General features: G+C 36.2%; 2 protein-coding genes across 3 annotated transcripts; both read left to right on the top strand.

Annotated features, from left to right (window-relative positions):
* The first annotated feature begins 3,471 nt into the window (after window positions 1-3,471).
* LOC122002867 lies at window positions 3,472-6,113 on the top strand. Of its 2 annotated transcripts, none has more exons than XM_042558220.1 (6): window positions 3,472-3,630; window positions 3,705-3,924; window positions 4,202-4,297; window positions 4,850-5,105; window positions 5,399-5,476; window positions 5,661-6,113. In XM_042558220.1, exons 2-6 carry the CDS (start codon window positions 3,823-3,825, stop codon window positions 5,801-5,803), a joined length of 675 nt encoding a protein of 224 aa, XP_042414154.1. In that variant the 5' UTR covers window positions 3,472-3,630; window positions 3,705-3,822; the 3' UTR covers window positions 5,804-6,113. The 2 variants fall into 2 exon arrangements, with proteins under 2 accessions (XP_042414154.1, XP_042414155.1); XM_042558221.1 differs by having other exon boundaries at window positions 3,476-3,630; window positions 3,696-3,924.
* Window positions 6,114-7,285: 1,172 nt separating this feature from the next.
* Window positions 7,286-18,386, top strand: LOC122002865. The gene is made up of 5 exons (XM_042558219.1): window positions 7,286-7,587; window positions 12,644-12,762; window positions 17,702-17,759; window positions 17,850-17,927; window positions 18,000-18,386. Exons 1-5 carry the CDS (start codon window positions 7,389-7,391, stop codon window positions 18,191-18,193), a joined length of 648 nt encoding a protein of 215 aa, XP_042414153.1. The 5' UTR covers window positions 7,286-7,388; the 3' UTR covers window positions 18,194-18,386.
* Window positions 18,387-18,936: the final 550 nt, after the last annotated feature.

The raw sequence follows: 18,936 nt of genomic DNA, 5'->3' as shown, positions 1-18,936 counted from the left end.
ATCAAATAAAATGCATTGTGTTCCTATGAAAAGATATAATCAAGAGTTTCATTATATCCTTCCTTTATAAAATTAGTGTATGATATCTCATAGGGATAAAACGGTATACAATAAAACTAATAAAGCTAGTAAAAGAAAGATATAAAATACGGTGGAATGACTAAATATGGATAAGATATAACAATGAATCTTATTAATCCTAATGAATGATCATGTGATTTTGAGTAAAGGAATAGAATATTTCATAAAAGTTGATTCATATGGGTACTTATACATTCAGACTCCCATTTCGCTTAACACTACTATGGGAATCATTTGTGCTTTCTTTTCCTCTAGCTACTAAGATGTTTCAATTCATCAAGTTGCCTTTTGTTTGCCCATGGATTCAGCAGTAGTTCGAAAGATTGACCTATTTGGGAATCTCCAGATTTATGCTTATTTTCAACTCCCTAAAGCATTTCGTCACTTGCTACGCCCTTGATCGTCTCTGGGTGCTTAGGTATCCACCATAAGTTTTTCCTTTTTTGAACCTCACCATTAATATTAAGGTGACATTTGGTTTAGGGATTTGAGAATGAGAGAATGAATTCATTCCCAAACTTTATATTTGGTTGATGAGAATGAAATTAAAATTTTGAAATGAAATCCAAAAACTTGGGTATTGATGTAACCCACCCCCTATCTTGGGTTTTGATAGAAATGAGAATGAGAATTAAGTTTTGGACGAACATATCCTTAAAATATTTGTTTAATTTCTCTTTCATATCACTTTCTCTCTCCTTGTTCTTTCTTATCATACTTTCTCTCTTCTCATTCTATCATCATACTTTCTCTCAGTATATTTTTTCTCTCCTTATTTTTCTCATTATACTTTCTCTCTTTTCATTCTCTTTCATTACAATTTCTGTCTCATCACACCTTATCTCTCTTCATTCTCTCTCATCATGCTCTCTTTCTCATCACACATTTTTTTTTCTCATTATACTTTCTCTCTCATAATATTTTTTTCTCTTATCATAATTTCTCTGCCCTCAATCTCTCCCATCACTTTCTTTGTTCTCATTTTCTAGGGATGTAAATGAACCAAACGGTTCGCGAGCTATTCGGAGCTCGATTTGGTAAAAAGCTCGTTTGAGTTTGTTCGTTTATCTTATCGAGCCGAGCTCGAGCATAAGGGCATTCCGCTCGTGAGCTCGCGAACATGTTCGTTTATAGGCTCACGAGCTCGAGCTCAAGCTGGTTTGTTTAAAGGGCTCGAGAACATGTTCATTAATAGGCTCGTGAACTTGGGCTCGAACTCGGCTCGATTAAAGGGCCCGTGAGCATGTTCAATGATGTATTAATTGAGTTTGAAAGTTTAATATAGTAGTTTGAGTGTTCAATGATGTGTTGAGTTTATATTATTTTAGTTGTTAGGTTTGTTGAATATTTATTCAAATGAGTTTTCGAACTCGCTTAACAAGCCTACAAAACGAGTTCAAAAATGAGCCTTAAAACAAGCAAAAAAATTATCTCTAAAATGTGCCCGAGCTTGTTTAACAAGTTAGGCTCGTTAACTATGATACTCGAGCTAATAATGAGCCGAGCTCGAACTATTCGTGAGCTTGGTAATTCCAAAATGAGTCAAGCTCGAGCCTTGTGATAAAAGTTTGATTCTAGTTCGAACCCGAATATAACTTAAACGAGCCAAACTCGAGCCTAATACTGTTCGGTTCGACTCGTTTACATCCCTATCATTTTCTCTCATCACACTTTTTCTCTCTTTGTTCTCTCCCATCACACTTTCTCTCTCATCATATTTTTTTCTCTCCTCGTCCTCTTTCATCATGCTCTCTCCCGTCACGTCATCTCGGGATGGTCTAGTGGCTAGCCCATGAACTATTGTCACCATGAAGTATTGCCACCATGAGGTATGAGGTTCAAATCTCGGCAAAACCGAGGTAAATGTCTCCCTTATGTGCTAGTCACTATTCCAAAAGCTAGTAGTCGTCCGTGATTTATCTCCTCTGTGTTGGCCCTAGAACGGGTTGGCAGGGGCACTGGGGGCGAGCGTATTCACCTTTTTACCACCATGCTCTCTCCCGTCATACTCTCTTTTCTCATTTTCTTTCATCAAACTTTCTCCCTCTTCATTCTTTCCCATCATATTTTCTCACTCATCACAATTTTTCTTTCATCATTCTCTCTCATCATATTTTTTTCTCACATCTAATTTTTTCTCTTATTTTCCTTTACGGGTAAAAAAGAAAAGTTTAGTTTATTCCGTTAGAAAATATTCAACTAACCAAATATTATTTTTAAGAGTAATATTCATGCTTATACCCATTCTCATTCCACAATACTATGATTTTCATTCTCATTCCGATTCCTAAGAAAAAATCAAATGCCACCTAAGACTATGTTATTTCCGACAATGACGTCAAAAACTTAATTTATTGCAAGCTGCAAGTCACAATTGTCGTTAAGTAATAAAAATTATTGAAACCACAAGGACTAAAAAATCAAGTATTGATTGAGTTAGTGAAATAAGTTATCTAGAAAATCATAGGATGTATGAGTTTAAGAGAGAGAACGAGAGTCGAGAGAGAGTCTAGAGATTATATCGCATGGAGTAAAGGTGAAATAAGAAATTGGGGGAATAATCCTAGGATTTTGGTTTTGCGATGATGATTGTTGACATCCTAAGTATTGTTATCTTTCATATCTCTATGTTTGTTCATATATAGATGGTTTATCCTAACATATTGATATAAACTTTTGAAATTATACTGACATGTATATCTAAATACGATATCTACTTTTAAGACAACATTACTAGTACTACCATTTTCTTAGGGAGACCTTTATCATGAGAGCCTTACACTTCCCTAATTGCCCACCTTTACTTTATGATGCTAACATGGGCTTAGCTATTGGGAGAAGAGGGGATGTACAGTCACCCTCTCTGACATTTTGTTAAAAAAATTATATTATATATTTGAAAGCTCTTACTAACACTTTGATCGATCGATTCATCATTGTTTATTGTTGAAAATTGAAATTAGTCATATATTTGGAAAGTCCACGACCTAAACTATTCATTGGTACTATTTTTATTAGAAAATATCATGACTTAAAATATTAGGTATTGAGTTTTAAAAATAAAATATATAATAATAAATAAATAAAATTATAGGACACAGTGAGGTTGAATCAAGTTCATATTAAACCTAATAATAATAAGAATAAATAATAAATATGTTATATATATATATATATATATATATATATATATATAAATTTATTTAGGAAAATAATAATAATATAAATAATAGTTAATAAGAAAATAAATTTATACGATTCTATTGAATTTTTTTTATATTTTAAAAAAAATTAAAATGAAGTTTTATTATATTTAATTATATTATATATTAAAATGATTATATTTTTAGAAATGAATTTTATTTATCAAAATCTAAGTTCTAAATTTTCATTACCAACTTGCGTCTTCTCTTCTCACTCACGTCGCACGAGCAGAAACCCTAAACCGGCGCGGTTGCCGCCTTCTTCTTCTACAGTGCGCCCTGTGAGCTGCCCGATCAGCCCACGCCGGAGCGCCTCCGACGTCGTCGTTGTCCGATTCTTCCGGAGGTAATCATTTCCGATCCGTTCCGGCCGTTCCGATCCGTTCTTTTACCGTTATAACGTCCGAGAAGGCGTTTCAGAGCAAGCCACGTTATCCGTGCCGGAACACCCGTTCCGGCCGTTCCACGTCCGTTCCGACGAACCATGCTTCTCCTTCTCCCGCTCTAGTGTCCGGCCAATAGCTGCAGAGGTGGAGTAATGAGAGAGGATAAGAACGTGGTCGCATCCTCACCGCCCAACGGAGTCGTCGCTGATGGTCCTCCAGTCGACACTGCAGTGCCGCTGTCGTCGCATGGCAAAGTACGTATTTTATTATTTCGTAATCTCTTCGATCGTTTGTAGCAGAATTATGCCCACCAGTGTTTGTGCATCCTGTTTCTAGTTAACTGCGGAACCAAGATCAACTCTGTTGAGGGCAAAAGAATTGAATAAAAAAACGTTTTTTTTATCATTGTCTGTAAAAAAATTGTGACACATGAGCTTGGAGATGTATATGCTTGCTGATCTAGGTTATCTGTTTTTTTTCTTCTTTGAATTCAACTTGTTTCTTGGTTTAAAACATAGACCCATTGTTCAGGTAAAGCCAGGAACAGTTAGTTGGGTTACAGCAACAATTGTTGGAGTATTTGCAGGGTTGCTATATGGTGGAAGCAAAGAGGCTTCTGCATCTGTAGTAAGCTTCCTATTCCTAAAATACTGTTGTCATTATTTATTCCTTGTTACTAAATTTTAATTGTATTGTATGCATGTTAAACTTTCTGTTTTTGACTTTTTAAGTTGGAGCATAGAGCAATCCACGAATCATATGGGCTAATCTGAAACTTTGTTGCTTTATCTCCTTTTGTTGGAGCTCAGATCAATGCATTAAACCTCATTCTTTTATTTTGGGACTTTGTTGGAGTCCTAATTCTTGATTTCTTGCCAACTTAGACATGATACAACTTCTAAGTCACTAACACTTTTGTCCTTTTTGTAAATGTGTCATGGTTTATTCTTTTGAATTATTATTAGGTGTTGAGTTCATATTACCTATTGTCCATCATGCGTCTCCACTTGGCATTAAAATCAAAGGCTCTCAGTTGTTACTATTTGTCAAGCAAGGCCAAATTAAAACAAAAAGGCAAACGACAAAGTTAGAACTTGCAGACAATGCTTGTTGTTAAGGGTGTATATATGTCGTGCTCCGCCTATCTATTGAAGGATAATGACATTCTAATATCTACAGAGCAAGGATGCAGAAGTTACATTAAAGCTAGGGAGTACACGTGACAAGCGTGAACAGTATAGAATAATGAGAGATGCAATGGAGAAAAGGTTTATTCGTGTTGCTCGTGGTTCACTTGTTGGTGGTGTCCGCCTTGGCATGTTCACTGCAGCATTTTATGGCTTGCAAGACTTACTGGCTGAAAAACGAGGTGTTCATGATGTGTATAATGTGGTCACCGCTGGTTCTGCTACCGCTGCTACGTTCGGTCTTATATGTGAGAAAAATTACTCTTTTCTTCTGAACTTTATCTTTGTTCTGCACTAACATAATGATTTTCCTTACAAAGTAGCATGTCTCTAAGAGAATAATTTCACTACAGCTTTGGGTTATGATTGCTTATGAAAATACTGCAATAATTACATATGGTACAGTACATTGAATCATGTTTTGTATTGATCTTTATGTTTTTGCTCTGTCATGGATTAATCTGTAATTGAACTAACATTAAAATGAGTCAAGTGATAAGCAGCTAGCAAAGAAAGTACCTTATTTTGTTGTTTGTTTCAGTGCCAGGGTCCCCAATGTGGCGTGCAAGGAATGTATTGCTTGGTTCTGTTTTGGGAGCTGGAATCTGTTTCCCTCTGGGTAATGAAATTGTAGTATAATTCTTTTAGATTGTCATATCAATGTAATTCTTTAAAAACTTAATCTCATCAGGTTTACATATACCAATGATCATTTCTCTTACCATGCTGCACTTCGCATCCTCCATTTTCTCATACGTGTTCTAATTGTTTGATAATTTCAATTTATCGGTTTGCTATGCCAGGATGGGTTCATCTGAAGCTGGTGGAAATGGCAAACAAAGAGCTATCAAATTCTAAGTCTGCTGACACAGAAGGGCAGAACGATACAAATAAAACTGGTGTTGGTGCAGCCATAGAGAAGCTTGAAGAACGCCTACGTCGATAGCTAATAGTTTCTGCGATCTTGGTCGTTGGATGGACAAAATGTTACAAGGTTTTGTGATGTTCCTAGCGGTATAAGAGTGCATGGTGGATCCAATGCCGCCTCTGAGAGGAATAACTGCATGAAGTTTCAGCAAAGAATTTCATAAAATATTAATGGCATAGTTCAACTTCTCTTTGCCAATATCTGGAAAGTGATGAGAACTAATTGTTTTAGGTACTCATTCATTGGAAGGTTATATAATTTTCAAAGTCTATGGATTTTTTTTAAATTTAAAACAATGGCAATAATTCTTGGAGATTTGTTATAGTTATTGGTTTTCTATCACTAATATTATTTCATGTACTATAATACTACACCATCAATTTAAGAAATATTTAAAATGTGCATTATAATTTGGATATTTATTAAAGAGTAATGTTATGTTTTCCCACCCCTCGCGTGGGACTCTGTCCGCAATTTATTCAGACTTTTGGGCGTTCAGAATTATTTTCGAGAGCTATGTAGATAACAAATCTGTTTACTAAAAAATTACACTTGGTATTATGAGCATGTTTACTAGAGTTTTTTATGCTGTTAATAAATTTTGTCAAAAAAAAAAAAAAACTGATTGATGTTTTTAAAAAACTTAAATTTTTATTTTATTTTTTCTATAGAAAATAAAAAATGTATATCATATTTCGATTATTTCAAAGTCATAATGTAACTCCTAAGAAATATAAAATATACCTAGATTATTTAGGTAAATGTTGGACAAACTGACTAGTATTTTTAAAAAATATTACTACTCAACTAAACTTAAATTTAACACGAACTTAATAAAAAATAAAAAATATATTTAAATAATAAAAAAATAAATTCAAACATAACCGTTCGATATTTAGACAGGTATTTAACCAAAAGACACATTCAAATTTTTTTTAAAAGGTATATCTTATTTTAGTTTTTACTAAAAGGCATACCTAATTTCCAAAATATACTTTTCGTCAATTCAGCTTTAAATTAATATAAATAATTAAAATTTCTTATTTAAATTAAATAAGTTGAACCGAATTAATCAGATAAGAAAAAAAACTTAATTATTTTATTAATAAAAAAAATATATGACGATCTCTTAATTTTATTTCACTTTCACTTATTTTTATTAGATATTATATAATAAAAACAAAAAAAATAGAGTTTTCCAATTTTTTATTAATATTATTTTGTATTTTTAAATTTTTAATAAAACTCTAAAATAAAAAAATACTGATACATTTAAGAATTGAATATTTTTATATATAAAATGAGCTTTTTAATATATATGAAACTTTTTAATGAAATAATTAATATTTTTTTCCGTTTGATTCAGTTTAATTAGGTTTAAATAAAATAATTTAATTTTTTATTTAATTTAAGATTGAACTAGATAAAAGAAAATATTTTAGAAATTAAATCGGAATAAAATTCAAAAAATTCAACGGGTTCAAAAGCACCCAAAGAAGGGTAAGAATCCAGAATGTTCCCTCTGCTTCTAGTTCTACGCTTATAAGCCCTAAACGAACCCTCTCTCTCCGAATCGATCCGATCCCCCAATCATTCATTGTTCATGGCTTCTTCAGCTGCCGCCACTTTGTTCTCCCTCTCTTGGCCTAATCCCGCCGCCGCTGCCTCCGCCTCGCCGCCGTTGATGCCCACTCGTCGTCTTCTTTCCACCGTCTGCCACTTCCCGGAGTCGTACTCTCTTCGCTGGTCTGAGCGGTCCCAAGCCCTCGCCTCCGCCTACAGAAGAAGAGACGATCTCAAGGGTGTGTTCTATATTTTAAGTACATCTCGATTTTAGCCTCCCATAGATTTGCCGCTTAATGTTTGTATCATTTCTTTTGCCCTTTTTGCTTGTCCTACCCAACGGCGGAGCTAAAGGGCTAAGTTTCTCGTTGGTTCCAAGTATCCTGGGCTGAAATTGGAGGATTCTGGTGTTTGAGGGTTAAGAAATTTGCAAATTTTTATGCTGAAATTTTCTTGTTTTGGAATCCTAATTCGAATGGACACATCTTGGGTTTTTAACAAGGGCAATGAAATTAATCGCATTTTTTATTTCACATTTTTTGCTTTTTTTTTCTTAATGATGCGAAGAGGAGCTTTACGCCCAGAAGAACCAATGAGCCCATCGTGTGAACGAGAATGGAGGAACCAGGCAATATAATGAAAGAAAATATACATTTGCAGCACTGTTGATAAATATAGGGAGAGTTTTTGATCCATGTCTTAGAAGGTTGACTTTTATGACAGTCTTTGTAATGGATGAAGCTTTGGTACATTATAGAACATCCAGGGAAAGTTCTAATCCATGGCTTGGTAGGTTGACTATTAAGGCAGTGTTTTTATGATCTAGCTTTAGTACATTAGACACCTGCAGAGAGTTTAGACGTAAATCTCGCACAGTATGATTTGTTGTTGATTTTTATTCCTAATTTCCTTTGGGTTGATATCATCATCTAATGCACAGATTAATGTCATGCCAACTTCTGTGCTGAAATCACTATGCTATGTCCATCACTTGAGTTTTCCAGTGTAGTCTAGCACATTTCTGGGGAAAATAAGATTTACCTTTGCCAATATTGATCTTACATGGGCAAATCCATTTTAGTACTGGCTGTATTGACAATCATTTTATGAATATAGTATTTGCATGGATTCATAATGGATGCAGCCAACATATAATGCTACCTTAAATGACATTCATATGAAGTATATGTTGGTTGCTACTCGGAAAACCTATAGGTTCCACTGTACATTTTGTACAAAGGTTTGAACCTTTTCTTAGCTACCATGTGTTCTTTTAAATTAAATTTTGGATCGTCTGCGGAACTTAACACGTTTGATCCAAAACTTAATCTATTTGTTCTTTTAGGTTTTGACTTGGATCTCCTGCGGAACTTAACACGTTCGACCCAAGTCTCCTTAAGTTATTAATTCCATTAAATATTAATTTCCATAAAAAGTTCCCAGTACTGACGTGGCGAGGCACATGGCCTTCTTGGATATGGGAGCAACCACCACCGACTAGACAAAACCTTTAATAGAAAGCTAATATTTAATTTCCTAAAATAACTTTAGGTTAACCAAAGAGAACAATCAAATCACAAGGAAAAGAAAGAAACAAAAGAACACAATTTCGAAAAAACATATTCGAAATACTAGAACGTAAGCCTCTTGTATTTGGTATTATTTCCATAAATAACTAGCATGATGCGGAAATAGAAATTACTAGTTATACCTTGTAGAAAAAACCTCTTGATCTTCTACCGTATTCCTCTTCTAACCTCGGACGTTGTGTGGGCAACGATCTTCCAAGATGAGAAACCACCAACCACCTTCTTCTCCTTCAAGCAAGGTTCGGCCACAAAAGAAAAGCTTTACCAAGGAGAAAAACCAAAATACTAACCAAGCTCCAAGAGATGCTAGCTTTCTCTCCTTCTTCTTCTTCTTCTCCAGGTAGTATCCGGCCACCACAAGAACTCCAAGGGAGAGGGAGAGGTTCGGCCACCACAAGAGGAAGAGAAGGAGATGATGGCCGGCCACACCAAGGAACAAAAGAGGGAGAGGAATAATAGATGTTGTATCTTGTGAAGGCACCCTCACCCCTTCTTTTATATTCCTTGGCCTAGGTAAATTAGGAAATTTAATTACAATAAATTTTCCTTAATTTCCTTGACATGATTTAATTGAGAAAAATAAAATAATATTTCCCCAATTAAACAATGATGGCCGGCCAAATCGAAGCAAATTGGACAAGTTTCAATCAACAATTAAAACTTTCCTTATTTGTTTCCGGAAATTTTAAAAAAATAAAATTTCTCTTTAAAATCTCTTCATGGTTAATAAAAGGAAATATCTATAATTTTAATTTTATTAACATGTGAATAATTTTAAAGAGAAAATAAAACATCTCTCCAATCTACAAATAAGGAAAGAGATCTAATCTCTTTCTTTAATCTTTTGTAAATCTTTTACAAGAGAGATATTTTAATTTTAATTCTCTTTTAAATTAAATCTTCTACATAATAATAAACATTAAAATTAAATTTTCTTTTTAATTAATTATGGCCTGCCCTACTAGCTTGGGTTCAAGCTAGGGCCGGCCACCTTAAACCCAAGCTTAGGCCGGCCCTTAGGTGGGTATAGAAGGTGGGTATATGTGGGTATAGTACTTTATAAATAAGAGGCTACGATAGGGACCGAGAGGAGGAATTGGTTTTGGTCTCCCGATAAAATTAAGCATCCCATGTTCGCCCGAACACACAACTTAATTTTATCAATGATAATTCATTCCATTATATCATTGAACTACCGCACAAATCCCAAATTACATTTTGGGCTCCTTATTATGAGTGTGTTAATCTCCCTGTGTTTAAGATGTCGAATGTTCACTAATTAAATGAGTTACTGACAACTCACTTTAATTAATATCTTAGTCCAAAAGTAGTACCACTCAACCTTATTATCGTGTCGGACTAAGTCCACCTGCTGGGTTTAACAGGACAATCCTTATGAGTTCCTCTTGGGGTCATTCTCAACCTAGATTACTAAGACACAGTTTCATTCTATAATCAACAACACACTATATAAATAATACAATTTCCCAACTTATCGGGTCTATTGATTCAACGAACTAAATCTCACCCATTGATAAATTAAAGAAATAAATATCAAATATGTGTGCTTGTTATTATATTAGGATTAAGAGCACACACTTCCATAATAACTAAGGTCTTGTTCTTTTATAAAGTCAGTATAAAAGGACGACCTCAAATGGTCCTGCTCAATATACTCAGAGTGTACTAGTGTAATTTATCAGTCAAGATAAACTAATACCTAATTACACTATGACTATTCCAATGGTTTGTTCCTTTCCATCCCAGTCGTGAGCTACTGTTTATAATTTATAAGGAATTGATAACATTATCTTCTGTGTGTGACACCACACACTATGTTATCTACAATATAAATTAATTGAACAACTACAAACAAATGTAGATAATTAGACCAAATGTGATTCTTTATTCATAATGAATGTTTACAAAGCTTAGACTTTCAGTATACACTCCAACAATCTCCCACTTATACTAATGACTAAGCTGTTCTACCATACATCCGATTCTCATTCCCTCCACATGCCGATCGAACTCGCGGGAAGGGCCTTAGTGAAAGGATCGCCAGGTTATCGATGCAATCTTTGCGATGACAACTTCTCCTCGCTTGCCGATATCTCGTATCGGTGGTACTTGCGCTCTATATGTTTACTCGCCTTATGAGCTCGTGGTTCCTTGGAGTTTGATAGCTCCATTATTATCACAATAAATTGTGATGATCTTGGCAAACCAGAATCACATCTAAGTCCATTAGAAAGTTCTGAGCCATACCGCTTCTTTAGCCGCCTGAGGTTGCTACATACTCGACTTCCATGGTTGAGTCCAAACGCATTTATGCTTAACACTCCTCCATGAAATGGCTCCACCTCTAAAGTAAACACATAGCGATGTAGACTTCATTATCCCTATCGATTGAAATCGAATCAACTGTAACCCAGGGAGCGGATCGTCGCTTGGTAAACTAGCGTATAATCTCTAGTCTTTCTCGGTACTTGATATATGCTTCTGATCCAATGTCCTTGTCGAGGTTACTCGATGTCTGCGACCATGCCCAGCGGATATCGGTCTCGTCATAGCATTGCATACATTAGGCTTCCTACAAGCGGAACCGCTTTCATGTCCTCTATCTCTTTTGATGTCTTTGGAGACATCTCTTTAGATAGAGCTACTCCGTGTCTTAAAAGGTAAGAAACCTTTCTTGGAATCCTGCATGCTAAAACGAGCAAGGATTGTATCTATATATAAGCTTGGGATAGACACAACATTCTTTTCTTACGATCCCTTATAACTTTGATCCCAAGAATGTGTGCACATTCTCCTAAGTCCTTCATATCAAATTGTTTGGACAACCATACCCTTACGTCTGATAATACCTTGACATTGTTGCCAATTAACAAAATATCATCTACGTATAGTACAAGAAATACCACCACGTTTCCGTTACACTTCTTATATACACAAGACTCATCCGGACTTTGAATAAATCCATATGATTGGATTACTTCATTAAACCGGATGTTCCAAGACCTTGAAGCTTGCTTCAGTCCATAAATGGACCGATTGAGCTTGCACACTAGATGCTCTTTGCCTTTTTCAATGAACCCTTCTGGTTGCTTCATATGGATGTTCTCTTCAAGACTTCCATTAAGGAAAGTTGTCTTGACATCCATTTGTCAAATCTCATAATCCATATGAGCAGCAATGGATAAGAGTATCCGGATAGACTTAAGCATGGCTACCGGTGAAAAGGCCTCCTCATAATCGAGGAGCTTGGTTAAAACTGCTGTAAATTATGTTTAGACCTTTAACAATAGTTTATGATTTCATACTATTTGTTACTACACACTCTATTGTTTCTTGCAGCTTATCACTCTAGTAGCATGACATTGGAACCGTGGAAATTTGTGATTTAGCCATGGCATAAAATTTCATCCAGGGTTATGTACATTTCTTGTGTTTTTCTTTTGCACATTATTGTGAATCTGTTTGCTGAACAATATATTAATTGTCTACCGCTTCCTATACATTTTGTTAATTATCTACAGAAATCATGTATTCTGTCAAACATTATCAGTGAGTTTTATTAATTTGACAATTCTGAAGCTGCATAAGAATCTAGTAGTATAGTTATTTGTTTATGTAAAGCTTGAAGTAGTTAGACTCTGATAGATTTTGCTACGAGCTAAATAGTTTCATTATATCGTTTCAGCAAGGGCACAGATGAATGAATCTCAAGGTTTGTCACCAGTAGATGCATTGGCAAATGTGAAGCATTTACTTCTTCCCATCACAGATCGAAATCCTTACCTATCAGAGGGAACAAGACTGGTTCATTCTATCTCTTTCCTTCTCTTTCCTTCTTGGTTCCTTTTAATGCTGGCATCTAAACTTGTTCTTGATTGCAGGGTAGCTATGGAATGGTTATGAAGTAAAGTAATACAACATTAATTCTCAACTCGTCATTCACCTATCCTCTAAAATGCACTCCAATTCCTCTTACACCCAGAGGAGCTACATGTTAGGTTAAGAATCTTGATTATCATTGCATGCAAATAGGTAGTAAACAATCCATACATTGAAAACCAATTTGATATCAATTTAAATAAATATTTAATATTAAGAACATTTTAAAATTTATTCAAAATGACTAGCAAACTAACTAAGTATTACTGTGCTAAAATATTTATCATTTTTTGATCTTTATCTCACAACTAGTGGTGTTCCAAAGAGTCTAGATGCATCTCTATACGCCTTCAAATTCATAGTTATCATATATCTTGGGTGGTAGGATCTGATTCTGGATGGAAATTCTATACATATTGCATATATGAGTATAGCATCCATGATAACACTATCGAACTCCATAACACTATCGAACTCTATCTCCGTAGAGACCCTCTAATAGTATAAAAAAACTAAAGTAATAAGTAGCAACATGTAGAGACTATCTAATTTACTCTTCACATATTTTTTTAATATACTTCAATTCACACTTAAAAAAGGCCATTATGTCGCTCTTAGCACCTTTTATGCCACCGTACACACATTTCATTGTCAGGCTAATAAATAATATTTGTAAAATTCTAAATTTATTCAAAACTACAAAAAGCAAACTTAATTTACCAAGTGTAAATATTACCTAGGCTAAAATCTTTATCTGATCCACGACTAAGCTAGTGGTCTTCCAAAAAATCTGGATGCATCTTTATGCACCATAAATTTCATGCTTAGCATAGTATCTTGGGTGGTGAATTTAGCCTAGGAGGACTATGCACATGCGAGTTTGTCATTTGTGCTAGCACTATTAGACTCTATCTCTATAGAGCCTATATTAGCCAAAAAAAAAGAAGAGAGAATTAAGTTAATAAGTAGCTACTTCCATCACATTATCTAATTGCACTTTCACATATTTCTTAATGGGATTCACATTTCACATTTTTTAAAAAAGACCATTATCTCTCTTAGGATCCTATGCCACTCACCGTACACAATTCTTATTCTTCTCTTTTTATTTACATAAACAATCCTTAACAATTTCACTAAAAGCAAAAACAATTATAGTCTAAAATTTACACTTGGCTAGAACCGTGTGTTCATCACTAACATTTGCTCTCTTACCTTTAATGCTTCTAGACCATTTGCATTGCACCCACTTATCCGAAGAAAATGTCATTCTTAACTTTTCCCTCACTTCCATAACAGCGAAAGCAAACAAGTTGCAAATCTTGTGATTCCAGCTTACACAGAATCCTTTTGAGTGAATTGGTGCATCATGCTTAAGTCTAATAGTGAATTGAATATGAAAACAGAGAAACCTCTTGCCTTTTCAACTGTCCTTAATCTTTTTTCTTACCAATTTTCTTAAGTATCAAACTAATCGTGTGGACCACACAAAGGGACTAGAATGTGTGGGCATTCCTCTTTCATCAACCTCCCAACATCTAAACTTGTAACATCTTTTGTCTCTATTTGTAGCATATTCTCTTTCCCAACCTCCTTAATGCATTCATCAACATATTCTTTGAGAGTTCTCTTATTGTGCTCACCCAGTCACCCCCCATCGGCCCTCGCCATTCGTGACAGAGAGGGAGGGCTGACATGGCAGTAGGGGATGGGCCCCCCACATGGTCACCTCCCTCTCTGTCGCGCAAAGTGGTGCGCATATGCGTGTGGACACACATACACACAAAAATGTTACCTTGGATACCCTTAAGTGAGCGACCAGGGGTGACATCCGATGTGGGGATGTGGGCGATCTGACGTTGCTAAAACTCTTGTTTTTTTAATCCTTCTTTCATTTGCATGCAACAATTTTCCTCTCTTTCCTCTTAAATTAAAATAAAATTCTCTCCTCTCTCCTTTGATTGCATTCTGCCAGTGCGGGTTAAAAACCATCACTACAGCTTAAAACAGCAACACGGTCGATTTGACGTGGCTAAAACTTATTTTTTTTAATCCCTTTCATCTACATGTAACAACTTTTCTCTCTTTTCTCTTAAATTAAAATAAAATTTTCTTTTTTCTCTCTTTTGATTGTATGTAACAATCACTGTGGTGCTGGTTTTTATCCAGCACCACAGCTTAAAACAACAAAACCTTGGTGACCAATACCACCTTAATGGTGCTGGTCTTGGTTGGTGCCAACACTAATGTGGTGTTGGTCTTTAAAGACTAGCACCAAGATTGGTGAGGTGCTGGTCTTAAAGACCAGCACCAAGGTGTTTCTGTTTTTATCAGTAGCATCTTGGTGCTGGTCTTTAAAAACCAACACCACATACCTCCGCAGTGGTGATTGGTGTTAGTCTTGGTTGGTGCTGCTCCTTAAAGACCAATACTAAAGTGGTGCTGGAGACCATCACAAAGGCGTTGTTGGTGTTGATCTTTAAAGGCTAACACCACTAACACCTTGGTGGTGTACCAACGTGTTATTGTTTTATCAATAGCATCTTGGTGTTGGTCTTTACCAGCACTATCCACCGCTGTGGAGATTCTGTGGTGTTAGTTTTTAAAAATTAGCATTGCTTGTTGCATGCAATCAAGAGAGAGAGAGAATAGAGAATTTTATTTTAATTTAAGAGAAAAGAGAGAAAAGTTGTTGCATGCAATTGAGAGAGGGATTAAAAAAATTGAGTTTTGGCTGCATCAGGTGCACACGTTGAATGTCACCCACGCTCGCTCACATAAGGGTGTGCAGACTATCATTTCTCATATATATATATATATAATATCCTCATTCACTTCAAGCTCTTCATACATAAGTTCTTTACCCAACCACAGGCATCACACTACATTGCTAATTAGATCAACCTACCATTTTGTAGAATCGATGCGCGGGGGGGGGGAGGTGAATAATGTTCGTGACTTTTTCACTATTTCGTTTAAAACTCGGAGTAAAATGTAGCGGAATAAATAAAGAACGGAAGTAAAAACAACACTAAGAAGTTTGCTTTTACTTGATTCGAAGTTTGTGACGACTCCTACTCCAAGGCTCACACTCGTTGAATATTTACTTTGGGCAATTCACTAATAATTCGGAGATTTACAAGTATAATAATTTAAATGTTGTAACTAAAATTATACCAACAACCAAGGATTAGAAGTTTCGGGCTTTCGGTCATCGGAGTCGCGTCGCAGAATCATAGTGTCGTCTTTGGAGTAGTGCACAAGAGGGGAGTCATCAATTGAAGTTCTGTGTAAGGAGCTACTCGAAGACTTCTTTTATAGGCTGTTGAAGATGCCGTCGACTGCATGCAAGGTGCCTCTAGCTGTAGAAATTATCCCCTGCACTTTAGTTGCGATAATCACTACATTTTGCGAAGTTTATCCCACTGAAGGCGCTTTTAAGGCACTCCAAGGTGCCTTCCATGCACTCCAAGGCGCCTTCCCGTAGCGAAAATCTTATCCCCAAGGTTTATCCGCATGAGGGTGCCTTCGCTCCATCCAGGGTGCCTTCAAGTAGGTTCAAGGAGCCTCTAGCCAGCTCCGAGGCGTCTTCAGTACTGTTCACTTGAGACCAACTTGTGTGTTTCAGCTCTTGGGAAACACGTTAGTCCAAATACAAAAGGATGCCTTGCAAAAAAGAGTTTGCACAATAAATAATATGGAAATAAATTATTTGACAGTCTCTGATTGTCCGATTTTGATTTTCGAATTTCTCGAAAATCCTAGGTCGAACTGACATCTACTGTTCCTTTTACGGGGAACGTGTCCTCACCTACTCCTCTCATGAGAGATTATCTTTTGTCAAACTGATCCTCCAGATCGTTTGGACTTCTGCTCAGCATCCGAGATTTTGGAACTTTCATCTAGTATCTTCGACTCTAGGATTTCCTGCCTGGTGTCCGCAATCTCCAGGACTTTCACCTAGTGTCCTCGACACTAGGATTTCACTCGACATTCTCGACCTGCCAAGTTTTTGTCCAATCCCACGGACTAGGATTTTGTTGCGTAACCACAGCTAGGACTTTGCTTAGTCCCACGGACCAAGACTTCATTGCCAAACCGCAGCTAGGACTTTCCACATGGCTAGTGCTCACTAGGACTTCTTTGCGTAACCTCAATTAGGATTTTCATTTTGCGTAAGATCACTTAGAACTTTCCTACATACTCAGGTAGACCTGTTAAATCACAACACGGTTTAACTTTGAACCTTTGCCAATATCAAAACACATGTTTGATTAGCTGGTGCTTCCAGCACCAACACATTTTAATCCTCGCTTGTTCTCATGCTTCATTCATTAACAATGATAAGTTATGATTCATTTCTGATGCCAATGTTGACATATACCCATACCATCAATTTTCCCTGCTGTATTGTTCTTACTAAGTAGTCGCTAACATTCTGTGAATTTTTTCTGGTACCCAACTTCAATAATACTAAATTCTGTGCTCGATTAATTCTGGAGGTACACGCGTGATGATAATATCTCAAAGATATCTTTTGGTACCCCAAAGATATGTTGGATACCCTCTTTAGTAGCGTCATTACTGCAATATCTTTATAGGATTGTGCTCCACTGTGCTACTTAAAATTCACTCAACATGTTTATAGCATAGTATATTCCAATTATGACTCCAATATATTTAGTGACAATTTGGAGTTTAACAACTAATGATGTTCTCCATCTACAATTTGCATTAAGATTTACAGTATTATAATCCGTAAAATTTGATATTTTAAAAAAGAATGAATAGGGGATTATAGAATTTGCGTTATGGCCACACCGTTTATCTTGTGTTTGATGAATTGCAATTTTTTGGCCGACAGGCTGCTTCAACTACCACGTCCCTTGCAAAAAAGTATGGTGCTGACATAACAGTAGTTGGTACGGGCACAATGTCTTGATTTCGAATGTTTTTTGTTTTTTTTTTTACATTTGAAAGTTGGTTGGGTTTATGACCTCGTTTCTATGTAGTTATTGATGACAAGCCAAAAGAATCAATCCCCGAGCATGATGCTCAATTGTCTAGCATCAGATGGCACCTTTCTGAAGGTTTATGTTCTATTGTTCTTCCTGACCTTTCACTCCGCATATTGAGATACTGCCTTTTTTTAATCATTTCAGGTGGATTTAAGGAGTTCGGCTTGATGGAACGACTGGGGGAAGGGAAGAAGCCAACTGCTATAATAGGCGAGGTTGCCGATGACTTGAATTTGGATCTCGTAGTCTTAAGTATGGAGGCCATTCATTCGAAGCATGTCGATGCAAATCTATTGGCAGAGTTCATTCCTTGCCCTGTGTTACTCTTGCCTCTCTAGATGACAAAATATCCTGGTTGCTCGGCGATGTAAATCTTTGCAATTTCGGAGAATTATTGATCTTCTTTGTCATCATCTACACTACCAAGCACATTTTCTGAAAATCGGATGCATTAGCTATAAGCTTGCATCAAGATCAAACACATATATAAGTTTAATAAAGTAGTAGCAGGATGGCCAGCATTTTCAGCAACTATTTGAACTGCAGAGAACTCCCGGTTACTTTGACCCTCCTTCACCGGCATCGCCTGAGTCGAATCAGAGTAGGCAACACTGACATTGGTCAGTTGAAAATGGTTGTGTTGATTCACGGTTAGCTTTCCTATCTTTCTCACATGATTCTTGTGAAGGAAATTAAATCAAGCATGTCCATTATCCAGGCAATTAAGAATACTTGGAAGCACAAAGTAAAAACGAACGAGATCGAGATGACTCATTCAGCAGGCAGAAATCCGTTGCTGTCGCGGACGCTGACATGCTGTTCTTGCACCACCATAGGCGGCACTGCTTGCGTGACGTTCACATTGTACGCCGAGACTGTTCTGCCCAGCTGTGCTAGTGTTGAGAGCAGGTCACTATAACAAGTAAGCTATCCTGTCCTGTGACCATGAAAACAATCTTTTAGGACCAGGACCAGCCTTGCACACTCAATAAATCCTGCAACAATAGCAAATCATCTGGCGACAACAACAATAATAGATTATCATTAGTCAAAATTATTAAGCAGCACGGTCGAGAATGTC

This window comes from Zingiber officinale, chromosome 7A, assembly GCF_018446385.1.
Source record: "Zingiber officinale cultivar Zhangliang chromosome 7A, Zo_v1.1, whole genome shotgun sequence".
NCBI classification, from domain to species: domain Eukaryota; kingdom Viridiplantae; phylum Streptophyta; class Magnoliopsida; order Zingiberales; family Zingiberaceae; genus Zingiber; species Zingiber officinale.
The sequence above is the reverse complement of the archived record's forward strand: the minus strand, read 5'-3'. Positions and strand labels throughout refer to the sequence as shown.